General features: G+C 36.1%; 2 protein-coding genes across 4 annotated transcripts in view; both read left to right on the forward strand.

The window, feature by feature from the left end:
- The window catches only part of myo7ab (myosin VIIAb), a 36,983-nt gene extending 27,274 nt beyond the window's left edge, over nucleotides 1–9,709 (forward strand). The window contains exons 33-47 of one of the 2 annotated variants that reach the window (XM_066645184.1): nucleotides 148–317; nucleotides 514–704; nucleotides 1,600–1,727; nucleotides 1,851–2,008; nucleotides 2,441–2,594; nucleotides 2,790–2,945; nucleotides 3,856–3,961; nucleotides 5,127–5,240; nucleotides 5,896–5,983; nucleotides 6,075–6,181; nucleotides 6,347–6,532; nucleotides 6,628–6,744; nucleotides 7,554–7,637; nucleotides 7,724–7,843; nucleotides 7,952–9,709. In XM_066645184.1, the coding sequence (XP_066501281.1) occupies nucleotides 148–317; nucleotides 514–704; nucleotides 1,600–1,727; nucleotides 1,851–2,008; nucleotides 2,441–2,594; nucleotides 2,790–2,945; nucleotides 3,856–3,961; nucleotides 5,127–5,240; nucleotides 5,896–5,983; nucleotides 6,075–6,181; nucleotides 6,347–6,532; nucleotides 6,628–6,744; nucleotides 7,554–7,637; nucleotides 7,724–7,843; nucleotides 7,952–8,044 (1,972 nt within the window). In that variant the 3' untranslated portion in view covers nucleotides 8,045–9,709. The remainder of the gene's footprint in view (nucleotides 1–147; nucleotides 318–513; nucleotides 705–1,599; nucleotides 1,728–1,850; nucleotides 2,009–2,440; nucleotides 2,595–2,789; nucleotides 2,946–3,855; nucleotides 3,962–5,126; nucleotides 5,241–5,895; nucleotides 5,984–6,074; nucleotides 6,182–6,346; nucleotides 6,533–6,627; nucleotides 6,745–7,553; nucleotides 7,638–7,723; nucleotides 7,844–7,951) is intronic. The other variant, XM_066645186.1, reaches the window with a different exon arrangement.
- Nucleotides 9,710–12,626: 2,917 nt separating this feature from the next.
- Nucleotides 12,627–18,169, forward strand: nadk2 (NAD kinase 2, mitochondrial). Of its 2 annotated transcripts, none has more exons than XM_066646736.1 (12): nucleotides 12,627–13,610; nucleotides 14,080–14,168; nucleotides 14,283–14,371; nucleotides 14,516–14,597; nucleotides 14,695–14,778; nucleotides 14,970–15,103; nucleotides 15,890–15,977; nucleotides 16,142–16,285; nucleotides 16,371–16,426; nucleotides 17,056–17,109; nucleotides 17,199–17,322; nucleotides 17,455–18,169. In XM_066646736.1, the coding sequence occupies exons 1-12, from the start codon at nucleotides 13,371–13,373 to the stop codon at nucleotides 17,591–17,593; spliced, it is 1,323 nt and encodes a 440-aa protein (XP_066502833.1). In that variant the 5' UTR covers nucleotides 12,627–13,370; the 3' UTR covers nucleotides 17,594–18,169. The 2 variants fall into 2 exon arrangements, with proteins under 2 accessions (XP_066502833.1, XP_066502834.1); XM_066646737.1 differs by having other exon boundaries at nucleotides 16,190–16,285.
- The last annotated feature ends 83 nt before the right edge of the window (nucleotides 18,170–18,252 follow it).

Raw genomic sequence — 18,252 nt, forward strand, 5'->3', positions numbered from 1 at the left:
CTGCAAAGACGTGTCAACCAGGACAGCCCCACAACATCCAGAGCCTTGAGGAACCCGGGGTGAACCTCATCCACCCCCGGGGCCCTACCGCCAAGGAGTTTTGATGATATGATTGTGAAGTAAATTAATAGTTATTTTTCTTCACAGAGGAGGTAAGCTCCAGGGTCAGAGTTTCACTCTGGCCACTGTTAAAGGAGATGAATACACTTTCACTTCCAACAATGCTGAAGACATCAGAGAGCTGGTTGTCGCCTTCCTAGATGGCCTTCGAAAGCGATCAAAGTTTGTGGTGGCCCTGATGGACAGCCATAGCACTGGTGAGCTATATGGAACTTGCAACACTTCACAGAGAAAGCATTGTTACACTTCAGGTGTTTGCAGAATGGATATGTCCAGTCCACCTTAAATATATTTATCAAAACCAATAAAATGAGGTTGTCTGCTGATAATATCTGTCTCCATCAGCCAATTTGTGAATGACATTGAATGGTGTGTGTGTTTTGGTCTCTGCAGCTGCACATGACTCCTCTTTCCTGAGTTTCTCAAAGGGAGATTTGATTCTGTTGGACGAACACACGGGAGAGCACGTGCTGACCTCAGGCTGGGCTCATGGAGTCAATGACAGGACAAAGAAGAGAGGAGACTTCCCTGCAGACAGTGTCTATGTCCTGCCAACTGTCACCAGACCACAGTATGACATAGTGGTGAGTCAGCAGTTGTGTTCTCTAAATATTCTAAAATGGAAGAATAGATCAAAGGCAAAAAACAACAACATATAAATCTACTTTGTATTTAAATGTAGAATGTGGCAATAATGCACAAATATCATAAAGGGCTGATCACATATGTAAAAATATATATGTTCATATCATCTCTATCCAATTAAAAACATGTATCTCCATCTTTGACTATTTTTAGTTTACTAAATCATTTGAACACAGCAGCTGTCCTTCACATTGTGTGAATATTTCATGATAAAGAAACAAATATAAATGCATTTTCTATTCAAATTACTTGGAATAAAATATTTTTTGAAAACCATTGAAAGTTAAGAAGGTTTTTTCCTTCTGCTGTAAAGTTAATATTTTGGGAGACAATATACACTATAGTATTTTGGACAGTGACAATATACACTGTATGGCAATATGTGAGTTTCATATATATGATGAATATATGATACATATATATGAATGATACAATGGTAAGAATTTGAATATTTACCATAGTAGTGGCCTTGCAGCTAGTATCTCTGCCAGACAGCTCCAGGGCCTTGATTTCTTATGTTAAATCCTCTCGTTGGTTGGTTGTTTGAATTTTGGTGTGCTCTGGGTAATGCTAGGTGTACTGCCTTTGCCAAAAATAAATATTGACTATATTAATTCACATGTGACAAATAAAAACGAGATACAATGGAAATTCCTATGTTTGTTATAGTATATATTATATTTTTTAAATCTCTACATTGCCATATATCAGATTTCTGTATACGTAACCTTATCAATGTTAGAGTCAATTTAGGACCAAAATACATATTTTACTGTGTTTCTACATTTACGTAAATTTGGGGTTCCTTTGTCTGCCTTGTTTATCATATATTAGGCCTTGGTAACTATGTCTCCAGATCAGAGGAAGGAATCAATAAGTTTATCACAACAGTTGAACATAACAGAGAGTGAGGAGAAGGTGAAGCCCTATTCTTTGGAGGAGTTCTCCTATGATCACTTCAGGTACAATTTAAATTGTGGAAGAACTGTTAATATTAGAGTTATGCGTGAACAGAAAACCATTATTATTCTGTTTATTATCCACTAAAAGTTGCAGACACTATTTTGTACCTCCTTTGGCTTCAGACCTCCCCCAAAGAGCACCCTAAGCCGTGTAATGATTACTAAAGGCAGAGGAAAGGATAAGCTGTGGTGCTGCTCCAGAGAGCCTCTGAAGCAGCCCCTGCTCAAAAAGGTCCTGAACCATGAGGAACTCTCCCAGGACGCCTGCCTAGCCTTCATTGATATCCTTCATATGCTAGTCATATTGGTCTAACACTATATTATGTGCTTAATAATTTACTTTATGGTATGTGTTTGTTCATAAGGCTTCATGACACCTGCATATGAGCTCTGCTATGGAATTTCAGATAACATTTAAAGGCCCCTATGAGCAAGCCGTTAGAATCTTCCTAACTTTTCCGCTCATCTTTCACCGGTGCAGTGTTACATAACATTTAATACAAACCTACATTAACATCTATAAAAACACATTCCAACAACTGCCAGTTCTCATAACACTTTCTAAAGTGAAACATACTAAAGCAGCTTTTATAAGAACTAAGGCTTGTTGGAATAGGATTTTGTCAGTTGTCATGAAAGGCTTATTTAAGAGGTACCAGTGATTTTATATCAGCTATTCCTTATCATTTTGTTCCTTGACTCCACTGCTTTACCCATCATGAAGTATATGGGTGACTACCCTTCTAAAAGAACCCGCTCTGTTAATGAACTCACTGATCAGATCTTTGAGGGAGCCCTGAAGGCTGAGCCACTGAAGGACGAAATCTTCTGCCAGATCATGAAGCAACTGACTGAGAACCTTGTGAAGTAAGCAGATTCTCAGTTTTTGATATAATTCAGGTAATAATTTTATGAGAGGCTGTACTTTTCACGTCTAAACATACAATCTGTATCTTGGCATACAATTTTTCATATTTGAAACTGAAATACAATCAGGCGTTTGCTTCCTCAGTCATCAAAATCATCAAACATCTACCATTTCCTCCTGTATTCTATGTGCAGATATAGTGAAGAAAAGGGCTGGGAGCTGCTGTGGCTTTGTACTGGTCTTTTTCCTCCCAGTAACAATCTCCTGCCTCATGTGCAGAAGTTTCTGCAGTCCAGAAAGCACCATCCCCTGGCGCCGGACTGCATGCAGAGGTTACAGAAAGCCTTGAGGTAATATTAGAATAGAATAGAATAGAATAGAATAGAATAGAATAGAATAAATTTTATTATTCACAATGTGGACATTCATCTTTGATCACTCATTGCATAACAACACATATAACATATAACATCCACACCAATTAAAAAAAAAAGACAACAACAACAAAAATTATTTCCTATAGATATTCCTAATAGCTCTTGCCATCTGATACCATCTACCTGATGGCAGCTGTTCAAATTGTGAGTTCATTAGATTGTAAATCCATTATGATCTTAAAGGCATTGTTTTGAGTACAATCCCTTTATAGATCCTTCATAGATCTCTGACTTCTTCCTATCAATTTACTACCCATTTTTTCAATTCTCATAAGCTTTGCCTTTCCCCTATAGCTCAGGCGTCCAAAACAGGCTGTCGCATTATAACACATTATACTTTCAAGCAGAGAGCAATGCACTAATTTAATAAACCAAGGAGCACCATGTCATATGCATATTTATATAAATAAAATCCAGACTCACAAATTCTAAAACCATTTGTATAAATAGAAAATAACACAGGAGATAAAACACATTCTTGACGTGCACCATTATTCACAACCACCCATTCTGATACCCTTCCATTCATATTCACTCTTTGAGGGCGGTCTGTCAAAAAGTCTTTAATCCACAGAATAATACCACCATTCACTCCTAATTCCAATAAGCACTGAAGAAAAATATGGGTTTTCATCGTATTAAAAGCTGCACTAAAATCTAAAAGCGCTAAGAGCGCTAGCATATGCCTTTGATTGTTGGAGGTGACAGCTTACTTTATCACATAATATAAGAATGGCATCCGTGAGGGACAAATATGTTGCATGCTCAACCACAAAATAACACATTTGGCAACACATACTAAAGTTTTGTTGCTGTCTTTCAGAAACGGCTCTAGGAAATATCCTCCTCACCTGGTGGAAGTGGAAGCCATCCAACACAAATCTACACAGATCTTTCATAAAGTTTATTTCCCTGATGACACAGATGAGGTGAGGCACAGTTTCTGATACTAGGCTCCATAAATGAAGGGTCCAAATGGAACCAAAGATTAGTGAGTATATATGATGTGAAATTTATGTAACAATCCTGAAAAAGAAGGGTTTTTTAAAACTAGAACCCTGAAAATCAAACCTACATCAAACACTCTCTAGTCTTCTCCCAAATACTGTGCTTGTTTCATATGGGTCTTTAAAGTGTCTATAGAAAAATATATTTTTTTAGTTAAGTCTAAAAATCTTTCAGTTGGTAATAAAGGAGGATGCAGACGTGAGTTTTTGTCTTTTGATGTATATTGTAAAACAAACCTACTAAACTTAAGAAGGCTAAGTAAAAAATTGATGACAGAAGACAATTCAAATCTTTTAAACAAGTTGCAACACTAGGAACATTTCAAAGACAGGGTGTACATGGACTCACAAAAACACTTTTAAAAACAAATGGCAACGAGTATAAACTAGTCATAATATTCTAATTGCTTCCTTATTTCTACACACACTGTTCATTTTTAACAGCTCCGTTTACAGTTGCACTTTGGAGGTGTAAAATCAGAGATAATAGGTCATTAGCTGCACAATTTGTATTTGTGTTACATTTGTGTTTGAGGACTTTTCCTTGGCATTTTCACTCCTGTATTTGGCTGTATTTGGCAAGGCCTCATTAAACAGCATTCCTCTATAAAGCTCTGACCTCATTAGAATTCTGAACTCATTTCTGCAGCAGAATTATAGAGTGAGGCTGTTTACACAGAGCTTTAGGGAATGAAGCCTACCTAAGAATTTAAAACAGTAGTGATTAAAAGTCTCATGAGAATGAATAGAACTGTCTTTTAGATAAACAGGTTACACTAAGTAATTTATTTATTTGTTCCTTTTGTTAATCACCTGGCAGCAACAATTCATACTGAAAAATGTAATACTCTGCAATGAAGGAGATACCAAAGCAATCAGTAATCTTGTTTACTCATGCCTTGTGTATGTGTATGCCTTGACTGTCTGTTTTCATATTTGGAGAAAGTTTAAATGTTTCTACAGAAACGCAAGGGAACAATACAAATCAGTTCAAAGACAAGAAGACATGCTGAGCGTGACCCTTTATTTTATTTCCCCTGACAGGCATGTGATAAAGTACCTACCTAACATTTATCTTATTTTCCAGGCTTTTGAAGTAGAGTCAAGCACAAAGGCCAAAGACTTCTGTCTGAACATTTCTGGCAGAATGATGGTCAAATCGTCCGAGGGCTTCAGCCTGTTTGTCAAAATTTCTGACAAGGTAGAGCAAACCTACCAATCGCTGTGGCAAAGATATCAGTAAAGCTGAATGAGATGTCATAGAGTTCATGAGCTGAAGATACACTGTAACTGAACTGCCAAAAATGTGTTCAATATGAGCAGCATTACTGGAAAGTAATAAAGATTTCTGAAAAGCAGTTTAAAAATATTGTAATGCAGATTTTGTCGTCTAGATGCATAAACATCAAGTGTTATATTTATTAGGGTGAAATGACAGCTCATTATGCCAGTGTTAGAATGCTAAAAATATAAAAGAGCTTGCTGCTACAACAGTGAAATGGGTGCATATAACCATTTTTCAGACTCAAATTTAAATACATATAATCAGAATTTTCCTTTGTTATATAAACTAAGCTTCATAATCAGTTGATATGATATTCTGTCATTTCATTAATTATACGCAAAAAAGAATCAGTGTCATATAACATAGGTATAATGTAGGTATTATATACTGTATGTACGATTTCAAATTTGACAAAAGCAGACAGACGGCACCTATTTGTATGAGTATTTTTAAACGAGTATTTAGGTTTATTTCAGATGTAGAGATAATATTTTGTAGGTGTTATATAACCGTATTTTTCTTTACTTTGTCTATCACATTTTAATGAGTGACCTCACCTGTGTGTTCTCAGGTCATCAGTGTGCCAGATGGAGACTTCTTTTTTGACTTTGTAAGACACCTCACTGACTGGATCAAAAAAGCCAGACCTGTAAAGGATGGTAATGATAAGTGATTATTAATTATATATTTAATATTAAGAATCTTTTAAAAAGAATATTATTCACGTAATACGTGTTCTTCATGTTAAAGGTATCGTGCCTTCACTGACATACCAGGTTTATTTCATGAAGAAACTGTGGACTAATACGGTGCCAGGAAAAGACTCAATGGCTGACTCCATCTTTCACTACCACCAGGTGAAAAAAAAATGTATCATTTTGTGTCTAGATTGGTATTCTTCAGCAAAACCTCCCTTATGTTGGTTTAATTTCAATATGCTTAACAAAATGTTGGTAAAACATTGTTTTGATTGTGTTTGGGGTGCGTTTTCTGTTTTTATTTTTTTTTTCAACCATATTCAGGAGCTTCCTAAATATCTGCGTGGTTACCACAAGTGCACTGTTGACGAGGTCTTCCAGCTGGCAGCTCTGATTTACCGGGTGAAATTTGAAGAGGACAAATCCCAGTTCATCAATATCCCCAAAATTCTGAAAGAGTTGGTCCCTCAAGATCAGATCAGGCAGCTCTCACCTGATGACTGGAAACGGGTGAGTGACAAAGAACACTGAACTAGATTCATGCTGAATATGAACTGAATTGAAATCAGGTGAGCTGTGTGACTAAGCATTCTTTTTCTCCACAGTCCATTGTGGCATGCTTCAACAAACATGCAGGGAAAGCTCAGGAAGAAGCCAAACTCATGTTCCTGAAAATCGTTTACAAGTGGCCCACATTTGGATCAGCCTTTTTTGAAGTCAAAGTTAGTTTTCAATTATACAGTGCAATTTTTATACATTTATATTTACATTTATTTATTTTTATTCACTGCACATGGATTGTCAATACAATTAATGGTAGACATGCAGTATTGTGCAAAAGTCAGAGAAAACACTTTGTTTAATCATTTTTCACAACTATTATTTTTTAGGGGATATGAGATCATGCGATGTAAGATCATTTGATGACAAAGTAATCGAAAAAACAGCATACAGTCCTACAACTGTAAGACCCGATAGACTGCCCATCCATTAAACAGTAAATAAATAGTTAAAAATCAACCTCCACACTTAATTCACATGGGTTTTTGTTCATCCATATACTGTGACAAACAATGCAGCATTGTCAAAAGCCCATAACTGACAAATCAAAGCAAAAGAAGCTTATTCATTTCTCAGAACAATAGACGGATCACCCCAGGGCCCAGACCTCAATGTCACTACATGTGTTTGGGGTGATTTGAATCATAGCAGAAAGTGCAACAAATGTTTAAGTCTGAACTTATTGATGTTATATGGAAGCATCCCAAAATATCTTTGTTGAAAAACTGAAAGCAAGTCTCCCAAAAACTGTGGAAATAATAAGTAATGAATGTGAATGTTACACACAGCGAATACAGAAAAATTAGTTGTTTTTAATGTTATTTTTTTCAGATCCTGAGCAATGTATAACTTGGCAGTTTTTTCTTATATGAATATAACACAAGATAAGATCTCTGAGCTGCACAATACTATACTTTTACTGAAGTACTTATTACATCTTTTAAATCTTTTTCCATTTTCTATGCCACAGCAAGTCACAGACCCCAATTTTCCAGAGATCCTGCTGATAGCTATAAACAAACATGGCGTTAGTCTTATTGACCCAAAAACAAAGGTATTATCTTCAAAGAGATAGTTCCAATAGTTGCAAAAATATGTTCCCTGTTATATCTGATATTCACAGAGATCTCTTCTCTGCAGGATATCTTGATGACACACCCTTTTACCAAAATCTCTAACTGGAGCAGTGGGAACACCTATTTTCACATCACAATTGGCAACTTAGTGAGAGGTAGCAAGCTGCTGTGTGAGACGTCACTGGTGAGTATTACAAGGCTGAATCCCACACTTCAAAAGTCACGCCAAAACCTTGCATCACATTCCATCACTACAATATTACATTTTTGGATTGTGCTGATATAATTCCAGGGCTACAAAATGGATGACCTCCTGACCTCCTACATCAGCCAGATGTTAACTACAATGACGAAACAGCGCAGTTCCCATGGAAATAGCAAGTAATGCTGCAGGTCCGCCTTGCACAAACGAATGTATGCTTTCTGCTGAAAGAACAAACGACAAGCCTTTTTTCTTCAATCCATCGAACTGAAAACAATTTCTTCACACTATTTGTCATATCCGAGCCTTAATTTTGAAGCTTACTAACCTAGGAATCCATTAACTCTAGACAATGCTTTGTCTTTACCAAGCTAGTATTACAGGGGCCAGTATTAAAGGGGACATATTATACCCCTATTCAACAAGTTCCCTGGGGCCTTGTGAAATGTTTGTGACATGCTTTTAAATGAGAATTTAACTGAAAAATAACATTTTAGTTCAAGATGAGGGCTTGGAGCAGAAACTGCAGATGTTTTTAATCATTTTCACTTTTTGTCTTCCTTCTCCTTTATTGTTTTTGACATATTTAATCAGTAAACTTATTTCTCTGCACTGCTTATGTTTGTTTTGCTCCATATTAACTTGACTTTGCTCCTTCCCATAAAAGTGTGTCTGGCACTATGACAGGAGAGACTCTGAGGAGAAGGTAGGACAACTCTAAAGTGCCTGGGTATGTAAGATGCAGCAAGTTAAATATAGGATATGTAGCTGTCAGGAAGTAATTTCTGAGAAAAGGAAATTGACACAAAAGAAGACATTTTGCAAATCAAACAGGAAAACAGCTGCTGTTTTCAGGACAAAGAACTGTCCACCCCAGACCTCAGCATCACTTAATGTGTTAGTCATTACTTTAATTATAAATTAATCAAAAAGCACAACTGAGTAGACTGAAGCTGTAATAAAGGTTAATGTGGACCCCCTGACACAATAGGTCTTTAGCTGGTGAGTGTTCCATATTATTTGTTTAGCTTACTGTTCCCTGAAACTAATATGAGGAATTTGTATTTATCAGCCATAAATAAATTAATAGTTTTCTCAGACATTTTTCACAGGACTTTCTTTAAAGTATCTTTCACAAAATTAAGTAAGGATGTATTTGTTCTGTAGGCTTTAATGTGCATGTTTTTAGCTGGTGTTTCTGTATATTTTCTATATATATATTAATAATTTCAGGCACAGATTTGACCCCTGCCTTTGAGATTTACCTACTTTCTCTAATACAGATGTGACAAAAAAAATTATTTCATCAGCTACTCTCTAAATGTTATTGTCCAGCACATAAATTAATGTTTTGCTGATTTGTCATTTGACCCCCTTGCAGACTGTGGCTTGATGTTGTGCTCAGGACTCTAGGACAGGAGTTTTTGTTTGTTTATTTGTTTGTTTGTTTGTTTTATGTTTTTGGGGTTCGTTTTATATTGTTATAAGCTGCATACCTATTGTTTTACTTGATTTTTCCTCAAGTTACCTTTATAAGAAATGTGAGTATATTAAAAATTTAGTTACTTCCTAGAGAGAGGTATTTGCAAGGGTGGTTATAAATGTTTTCTCACATTAATGGTGGACCAAGTATTATGGGTAAGTTCTAGCGTATATATTGAACTAAGAAAGAGCAAGTCATTTTGTCGTTTTATAGCATTAAAGTGACTCAAATCAAGCTAGTGCAGGACCAAATAATTTAGATTTTGTTCAAATTATTTATTAAAGTTTACTGTATGAATGCATTTGATTATTTGATGTAGTTCTGAATGAGAACATGTTCTATGCAATTCATTGTAATTTTCTAATGAAGGCTGCTGTTTTATAAAAATAAAACTTACAAGTTTTTGAGACTCTATGCCTTTTAAGTACAATCGATTTTATAAATGACACATACACAAAATGGTGCAAAATGGAAAATCCTTATGTGTTTAAAGGTATCAGCAACAAATACTAGATACGTGTGGATTCCATGTAACTCTACACCTTCACTTACATTTAACATGGATCAATGAATTTGAAATTGGTCACTGCCTTTTAGGGCAGCCATCTCTCTGCCTTTCACTTACAATTTTGAGCGTACCTGGAAAGCCAACCCCACAATTTGATATGATTGGGTCCTTGGGTTAGTGAAATAAGAAACCCTGAGTTGGCTGGCTGTGTTTTTAAGACTTAGTTTTGGAAGCCTGTATGCTCAGCTATGGCATTGTCTGCATATTTCATTCTTGATACATCTTGAAGCAAATAAAAACATCTAATGTACATGTTAAAAATATAAAAAATATTTTTAAAAAGTATTTTCATTTAAGGTGGCCTTTAAACAAATTAAAGAGATATATTGATTGAAATATGGTAGAACCTACTAATAGCATTAAAATCTCTGAAATAAACACTTTCTGGTTACTGTTTTTTTTAACTTATGAGTACTAAACAAATTCCCAGCTCTTTTTTAAATATTATTAGACAAGAGTGTATTTTAAGTGATAATAGTGCTTCATACTGTGATATGGTCATTTTTAACTCACTGATGTTTCATCTCAACTTGTTAATCCCATGAAGGGCAAAAATAATAAGTTCTGCTCATTGTTTTAAAAATAAATATTCAGTGTATAAAATGGATCATCCAGTGTTACCTTCTCAATATTCAGTATACAGAGCATAAATTATCACTATTGCTGAACAAAATCTTTGGTTTTAGAGGGTGGTTTCCCAGACAGGGATTTTACGATTGTTTTGTCAGACACTTGACTTCCTTCTTTCAGACTGTGAGGTCAATTTGAATGGACCTTGTAAACATTCATATTAAAAAAAAAAAAAGCTAAATTCAGAAAAGAAATGTTAAACACAGTATGGAAACATGATGAATTTTCATAACATTCCAACATATACAACATTTATAAAGCCAGAGTAATAGTTATGATGATCAATATGCGAGAGAATTTTGGGACTGACAAGTTGCTGTTTTAATACATTAAACCACAGTAAGGTGTTAAATATAATAGGTTATGATGGGAGGACAACTTAATGTAATGTGTATATTTAGTTAATGGGATCACTCATTTATAATAGACAAAATGTGAGAAAAGTGTTGACTTCAATACATTAAAACATTTTTTTTAATAATGGGCATGTATGGACTCTTTGGTTATTTGGGCAGTGGATACTGTTAATGATAAGGTAAAAGTTTACAAGATTTGGTGTGATTTGGTCCTTGTTTTGGGGCAGCCTGGTGGTGTAACATGTACTATTGCTGTCACAGGGTCCTGGGGTCAGGTCTGTCTGTGAGGAGATTGGTGTGTTTGCCCTGTGTCTGAATGGGTTTCCTATGGTTGCTCTTGTTTCCTCCAACAATCCAGAAACACATGATGGTAGGTGGATTGTCTGTGCAAAAGTGTTCATGGGTGCGAATGTTTGAGTCATGTGTTCCTTCTGAGTGACATGTGTTCCTGCCTTTCACCCAGTGATTCCAGAAAGGATCCAGACCCACTACAACCTGAACTGGATGATGTGGCTCCAGAATATAAGTGACAGAATGAATACTCCTTGTTTTGCTGCATCAAAGGAACACTGTGTTATATGTTTACCTTATAATTAAAGCTTCAAAATCATTGTTTCACTTTCTTCCTAGCTGTAATAGGGAGAATAGAGCTTCAGTTGCTGCTACTCTGGGCGCAGCACAGCACTATGTAACATTTTGAGGAGGTAAACCATCCACCTCCCCATTAGTTTCAGTACAATGTTGTAAAAATGAATTACACTAGATGAAGTCCCAGGGCCAAAAACCCAAATCTTACCCAGTGTTCCTTTAAGCTATGTAAAAGTGTTAAGCATTTTATAATACCCCAAAAAATGCAATTCCAGCAGTTTATTATAAAGCTGACCTGAACAGAATAACAACCAGAGCTGCATAATATTTTTAAATGGTTAACTGGCAAGGTAATTAAAAATATTTTATATAACAGGCAAAGACTAACAAGAGTTGATGTAATTAAAGGAACAAACACTTTCTTCATTGTTCTTGACGTTAGGAGACAGCCCCTTAATATAACAGACATAACATTTTGTAATATGGCTGATATACTGCGTGTGATTAGGGTATGATATGGAGGATAAACATTTAGAAATAATCTGTTGCGCTCTTCTTTTCTTTTCTTTTTTAAATTCCAATATTCGTTTGTTTAAAATGACTGATTGCTTATTTAAAGACAGATCATCACAGCAGCAAACACGTTGCTTTTTGAAAGAAATCCGCTTAAGTGCGAATCCTAATTACAGAAAGCTCCTTAAGACACATTCCATCTGTTGCAGAAAAACAGCACTTGGTTTGTTTTTAGAAATAAATTAATTGCTAGTTCTACAAATTTAAATAATCATGAATACAGGAGCTATTTTTATTAAACACATGAAACCACGACGGGTCGAAAACGAATGTCCAATTTGTTGTTATCATAAGGATCTATTTTAATACAAATCTACTTCAAGTCATTACCGGTTGTTCACTTCCCCTTGTTAGGTTGCCTTCACAGTCACAGCTTTAAGTGAGTGCTCGGAATATAAACACATATAAATACATAAACAATATTAATACACTATAACAAGCATTTTAAATGTCCATCAAAAACTGAACAGTCTGGTGAGGATAGTCAAGTGCCAGTGAGTAGGGAGGAAGTGTGTGTGAAGTAAAACGGGACGGACCCTGTGAAGTACGTTACTTTACGCGGTTTAAAGATGGCAGCGTCAGTGAGTGTGGGAAGTAGTGTGTTTATTAAAAGGGTTGGTGGCTTTAAATCTTAAATATAGACACGTTTTGATTAAGTTTTGTTATTTTAATGAAAGCAGTAGTTAAACTGTTAGCGGAGGATGTCAAGAAGCAGTTGGTTTAAGGGTAGACGCGGAATTTAAAGCTTAAACCTGCAGCAGGTAGCTTTAAGTTAACGACAACAACAGTTAGCAGCTTCTGTTACAACTAGAGTGACCTTCTACACCCACGGTCTGCTCTATATTAAAAAGCCTCCTGTCCTCACCTGCTTATACCACTGAGTTTATTTATACCCACGCTTTATTTTTTAGCTTATGTTTTTAATTAGCATTAATACGTGCTAAACTGCTACGTTATACGTTTGGAACCTGAAGGGGCGTTTCAGGGACAGTGTCTGAATAAGCCTTTAAGCTGGGAAGCTAAAGGATTTTTTTCCTGTTGCGTTAATGTAATAGTTTGTATTGGAGGGTTTTAAATCAGACTTTGATTGTAGCTCACTAAGATATTTCTTTAAAATTATTTCTTTTACAGCTGAACAGCCACAACAAAAATTATTCTGCTTCTGTATTTCTACTGTGACATGAGGCCAGGCAGGCTTGTGTGGGTCAATCTAGTAAGATCTGGACACAACCTCGGATGAGGGGCTGAACAGTTTTACCAGTAGTCTTCCTTTTGTTCAGGTTTACCACTTGCATCTTTTTTCTCAGTAGAATGACATCCCGAGCTATCAGATATTTTCTCAGCTATGGAAATCCAGTTGTGACTATTTTCAGTGGGAGCTATAGTGGCCGCCTTTATTTCCATTACTCAGCTGCGTGTAGAGTTCCCTGGCGAGCTGAATCTGGCTTCAGACCTTCAAAAGTTGCAGTTGTCACAAAGACTACAAGATATGAGTTTGAGCAACAGAGATATCTCTATGCAGGGCTGTCAGAAGATGACCTCAAACAGCTGGTAAGAAAACGAATGAATCCTTTTTAAACATGCTGTTGTGTTGGGAGATTCTGATGTCCAATTTGGTTTATGCTCCATGTAAAAATATAGGTCTACTATATAAAACATGTCTCCCTAATACAGGAGCGTACAGTAAGCAATATCACGTAACATAAATAGTTTGTGTTAGTGCATTCTGTTGTCCTATGGAAGTATGGTAATTGAACATAAGACAATAGTAGGTCCCATAAAAGCAGTTTTGATTTTTTGCTGTTGTATTGGCATGATCTGACTGAATGTTTTGTTTTTTTATCTATTTCATATTCGTTTTAGTTTAAAACCATGGCTAAAAAGACAAAATAAAACTTTTAACTAAGCATTCAAAGCATGTTTACAGGCCACCCCTTCTAAAAACATTAATGAGATATGCCATCCTGTAATCAGTGTATTAACTTTCAGAATTCATACTGTTTGTTTTTTGTAATGGCAGCTTGCCCTGAAAGGATCCAGCTACAGTGGACTTTTGGAGAGACACAACATACATACACACAATGTTAGACAAATTGTGGACAATCTACAGTAAGTTGTAGTTTATGGGCACTGATCATAATTATATAAATTCAGCAGATGATTGGTTGATGGTGGGTGAGCACTGTATGAGGTTTCTGTATGTTTTTTTTTTTTTTTTTATAGGAAGGAAGGGATAGAGGTACGAGTTGTTAAAAGAGGAGAGTACGAAGAAGAAACCGTCAGATGGGCAGATGCCATTGTGTCTGCTGGAGGTTAGTTTTGTTGTGTGACATTACCCCTGCAGGAATGGTACAAAAACGCAACGCCATTCTAACCAACAACATACTTGGATTCTTCTACCAATTGACTGCTTTTTACAAGTGCTGTTTACCTTGTTTTCTCTGTTGGTTTTGTAGGTGATGGCACTATGCTACTAGTTGCTAGTAAAGTATATGATAAGAACAAACCTGTTATAGGAGTCAACACAGATCCAGAGAGGTAGAATGCATATTGGAATTTTCACCTGCATTAAAACAGCAGGTTTTGTATTTTTGTTGTATGATTATATATGCTTATTTTTCTTTTGGAAATGAAGGTCTGAAGGCCATTTGTGCTTGCCTGTGTGCTACACACATGCATTCTCTGAAGCATTACATAAACTCAGGAAGGGAGAGTTTAGGTGGGTATGTAACTGTGCAGTAAATTTTCATAGTGCATATGATATGTGTTTATGACTAACACTTGCTCATGCACTCACACTGCCCTCTAAGGGGCAAACCTGCAGCTTGCATTGCGTTTTGCTGAAACGGTAACATTATTAATATCTCTTAATGCCTGTTTATGTCCCATTCCTTGAACTCTCTCCACTAGGTGGCAGTGGCGCCAGCGGATCCGGATGCACTTGGAGGGCACTGGAATTAATCCCACTCCAGTGGATCTGCATGAGCAGCAGCTGAGTTTGGAACAGCACAACAAGGCCCACCGCAGCTCTGAGTCCAAGCGCAGTATGGCTGTTGCAACCATTTATTTTCTGTTCTTGTCTTCTTTTTTGGAATGTATTTAGGAAAGATTTAACATTAAACTTAATAAGTTTTTCTGTATGTCTATATAACAGTCATTTGGATGTAGGAACTAAATAGAAATCCTCTTTCATGCATTTTATTGGCTGCGAGACATGGTTTTACAAAGTTTTGGGATAAAATACTGGTCTAAAATATGTGGTGAGGTAAATGAAATTTTATAGCAAAAATAGTACCAAAAGAAAACTTAATGTCCCACTACATTTATAAACCTGTGGATTCTGTGTTTACATTATAAAGGAATCGAACATTTAAAGCTGCTTAAAAAAAACTTTGGTCTGATATTTATGTGGTAGGCTTAATGACAGCATTTCTTCCTAATACTACTTACATTGATGTGTCTGGCCTTAGGCCTATACAGTTTTTTAAAGTTAACTGTTCTTTTGTGACCAGAATAGTTTCCTAATTATTGACAATGACATTAAACATTTAATTAATGTTGAAGTACTGACATTATTTAAACACAACTTTGACCATTCTTAATTTACTAAGATCCTCTGGTGTTTTGAGTTCTTGTCTGTCCAAAGCTTTTCAGAGCCTGTTTATTGTTTTCTTTTAAATTGAAGTCACTACTCTGCATTTTACCCTCCATAGTCATTGTCTAAAGAGTCCAAATGCAGAGACAAAAGAACAATGAATAGGTGCGTCTCTCAATGCATGGAGCAATATAGGGCTGAGAGTTGCTGAGGTAACCTATTGTTTTGGTGATAGGTACAACACACAACAGCTGCACACCACCATACCTACTCCCAGTCAGAGGGCTCAATGAAATCTTCATTGGAGAATCTCTTTCCTCCAGGTATGTTTTGCAGCCATATCATCCTATTGTTGACTCCTTAACCACAATTTACTTCTGCAGTCTGTCTGTCCATTAAGCATGTTGTATCTTATCAACCCCCTCTCCTCCTCACACCATGCATCCTCTCCCATCTGCCCTTACTCGTGGATCTCTATCTGCCACAGGGTGAAGTATAAATTCTTCAAACCCCATCTTACCCTCTCGCTCCATAGGGCTTCCTACTACGAGATCTCCATCGATGATGGCCCATGGGAGAAGCAGAAGAGTTCGGGACTCAGCATCTGCACTGGAACCGGATCCAAAGCCTGGTACATTGTCTTATTACAAGGCATGTTGTAATGGGTTGTTAAATATTCCAATGCTAATATGCATATTTTTCTTTGTTACATGCAGGTCTTATAATATTAATAAACTGGTGGAACAGGCTGTGGAGGATGTCCTTAGAATAGGTATGAACACAATGAAAACAAGACCCAAAATAGTATTCCAGTAAATCTGCTTTCTCAATCTCAGCAATAGATTTCAGTATATGCTTTGTCACACATAAAGGGAAATTCATTTAGCTTTTCATAATGTTAAATATTTGATATGTAAAAAATGTAATTAAAAGTAATTAGAAGTGTAATACGCCATATTAGTGAAATATCTAGTGAAACAAAAAATCAATGTTTTTTTTAATAGTGCAGGTGATACGAATGTGACATTCAAACCATTGAATGCCTCTAAAAGTTATGGACAGAGATTGATTTTTTTGGGTTCATCATATATCAACTTAAAAAATATGGGTTATTGGTAATTGTGTATCATAAATAAAATGACTATAGTTGCTTTGTGGACATCACACTCAATGTAAAGAAATATAAATATTTACATTGCATCATTTCACATAGCAAAAACATAACAGCTATTTCAGAGAATTAAAAGTTGTTGTTTTTTTTATTAAATAAGAATGGACTTTTATTAGATCCAAAGGAGCCTTGCCCCTGTACGGTGGGGTGGGAGGGTAGTAATGCCGAATGATTAACATTTAAAAACTGTAAGCCGCTTAGAAAGAATCTTAAATGTGTGTTTTGCGTAGGTAAAGCCAAAATTGGTTTGAATTTTCCCTTAAACCGGAGCATCATTGAAAGTGGTGAGTGTGACATTGTTTTTCTTTGGAGTATTGTTCATATTTTGTGTGCCATATAATCAGTATTTACTGCCAAATTTATCTGTTTTTAGTGACTGCTGCATACAATGAATCCCTCATCTTCAGTCCAGAGGAGAACAGAGTATTCTTCAGTGTGAGAGAGCCTATTGTCAACAGAGTGTTTTCCAATAGCCGCCAAAGAGGATTTGCAAGCAAGTGAGTATCATTTCAGGCCTGGATCACTATTGCAGTTTCAACTGTATGAATTTTTTTGTGCCATGTCGTCTTAAGTCAGTTATCAAATTACTTGCTGTTAAAGTATGTTTTATCTTCCTGTATCATTTTAAGGGTGTGTGTCCGCTCAAGGTGCTGGGACGCTTGCATGGTGGTAGATGGAGGAACATCTTTTGAGTTCAACGATGGTGCTATTGCAACTATCAGCTTACACAAAGATGATCTGTTAAGAACTGTTATTCTTAATGACTAAATGAATGGTTCCTGAATTAGACCATTCTTCTACTGAACTGGACCTGAATGACGTACCTTTCAAAGCCTGGAGCCTTGAAAAAAAAAGAAAACAAAACACTGACGCAAGGTCGAACGCCTGTTACTGTTGCAGTAGGTTTCTCCAACCTGAAAATGTACTTTTAATCAGTTTTACAGCTGCACAAATGACATTTGTCTTTCATTATTTAAAGAGTCTTGATTTGAATTGGTTTCTTATTGCGTACAATCACTGCTGCAGTTTTAAACAAATTGAGTGCCATAGATTGACTATAAAATACTGCCAATACAAAAATTGTAATTAGCGGGGGGGGGGGGGGGGGGGACAGAATTCATCCAAGTTACTTCCTGCTGATTCAACACTAATAATATGTCTATCAATGCACTATAAAACACTAGTGCAAGACCTAAGAATGGCAGGTCAAAGCATTAATTGGCAGAGCTGGTAAATGGCATGCTGCTTTTTTTTTTGTTTTTTTTGACCAAAAACACTGGCACATCCAATTTGTTTCTGGTTTCATCAATAATCAAATGTAATAAATTACATTTTGCATATTGATTTCTACATTGTTTTCTATTTGTGTAAAAATGGAAAAAAACATCTGCAGAGCCTTGGGTCAACTGAGAACCTCCAAACCTACT

The sequence above is a fragment of the Hoplias malabaricus genome, chromosome 15, assembly GCF_029633855.1.
Source record: "Hoplias malabaricus isolate fHopMal1 chromosome 15, fHopMal1.hap1, whole genome shotgun sequence".
In the NCBI taxonomy this organism is placed as follows: Eukaryota; Metazoa; Chordata; class Actinopteri; order Characiformes; family Erythrinidae; genus Hoplias; species Hoplias malabaricus.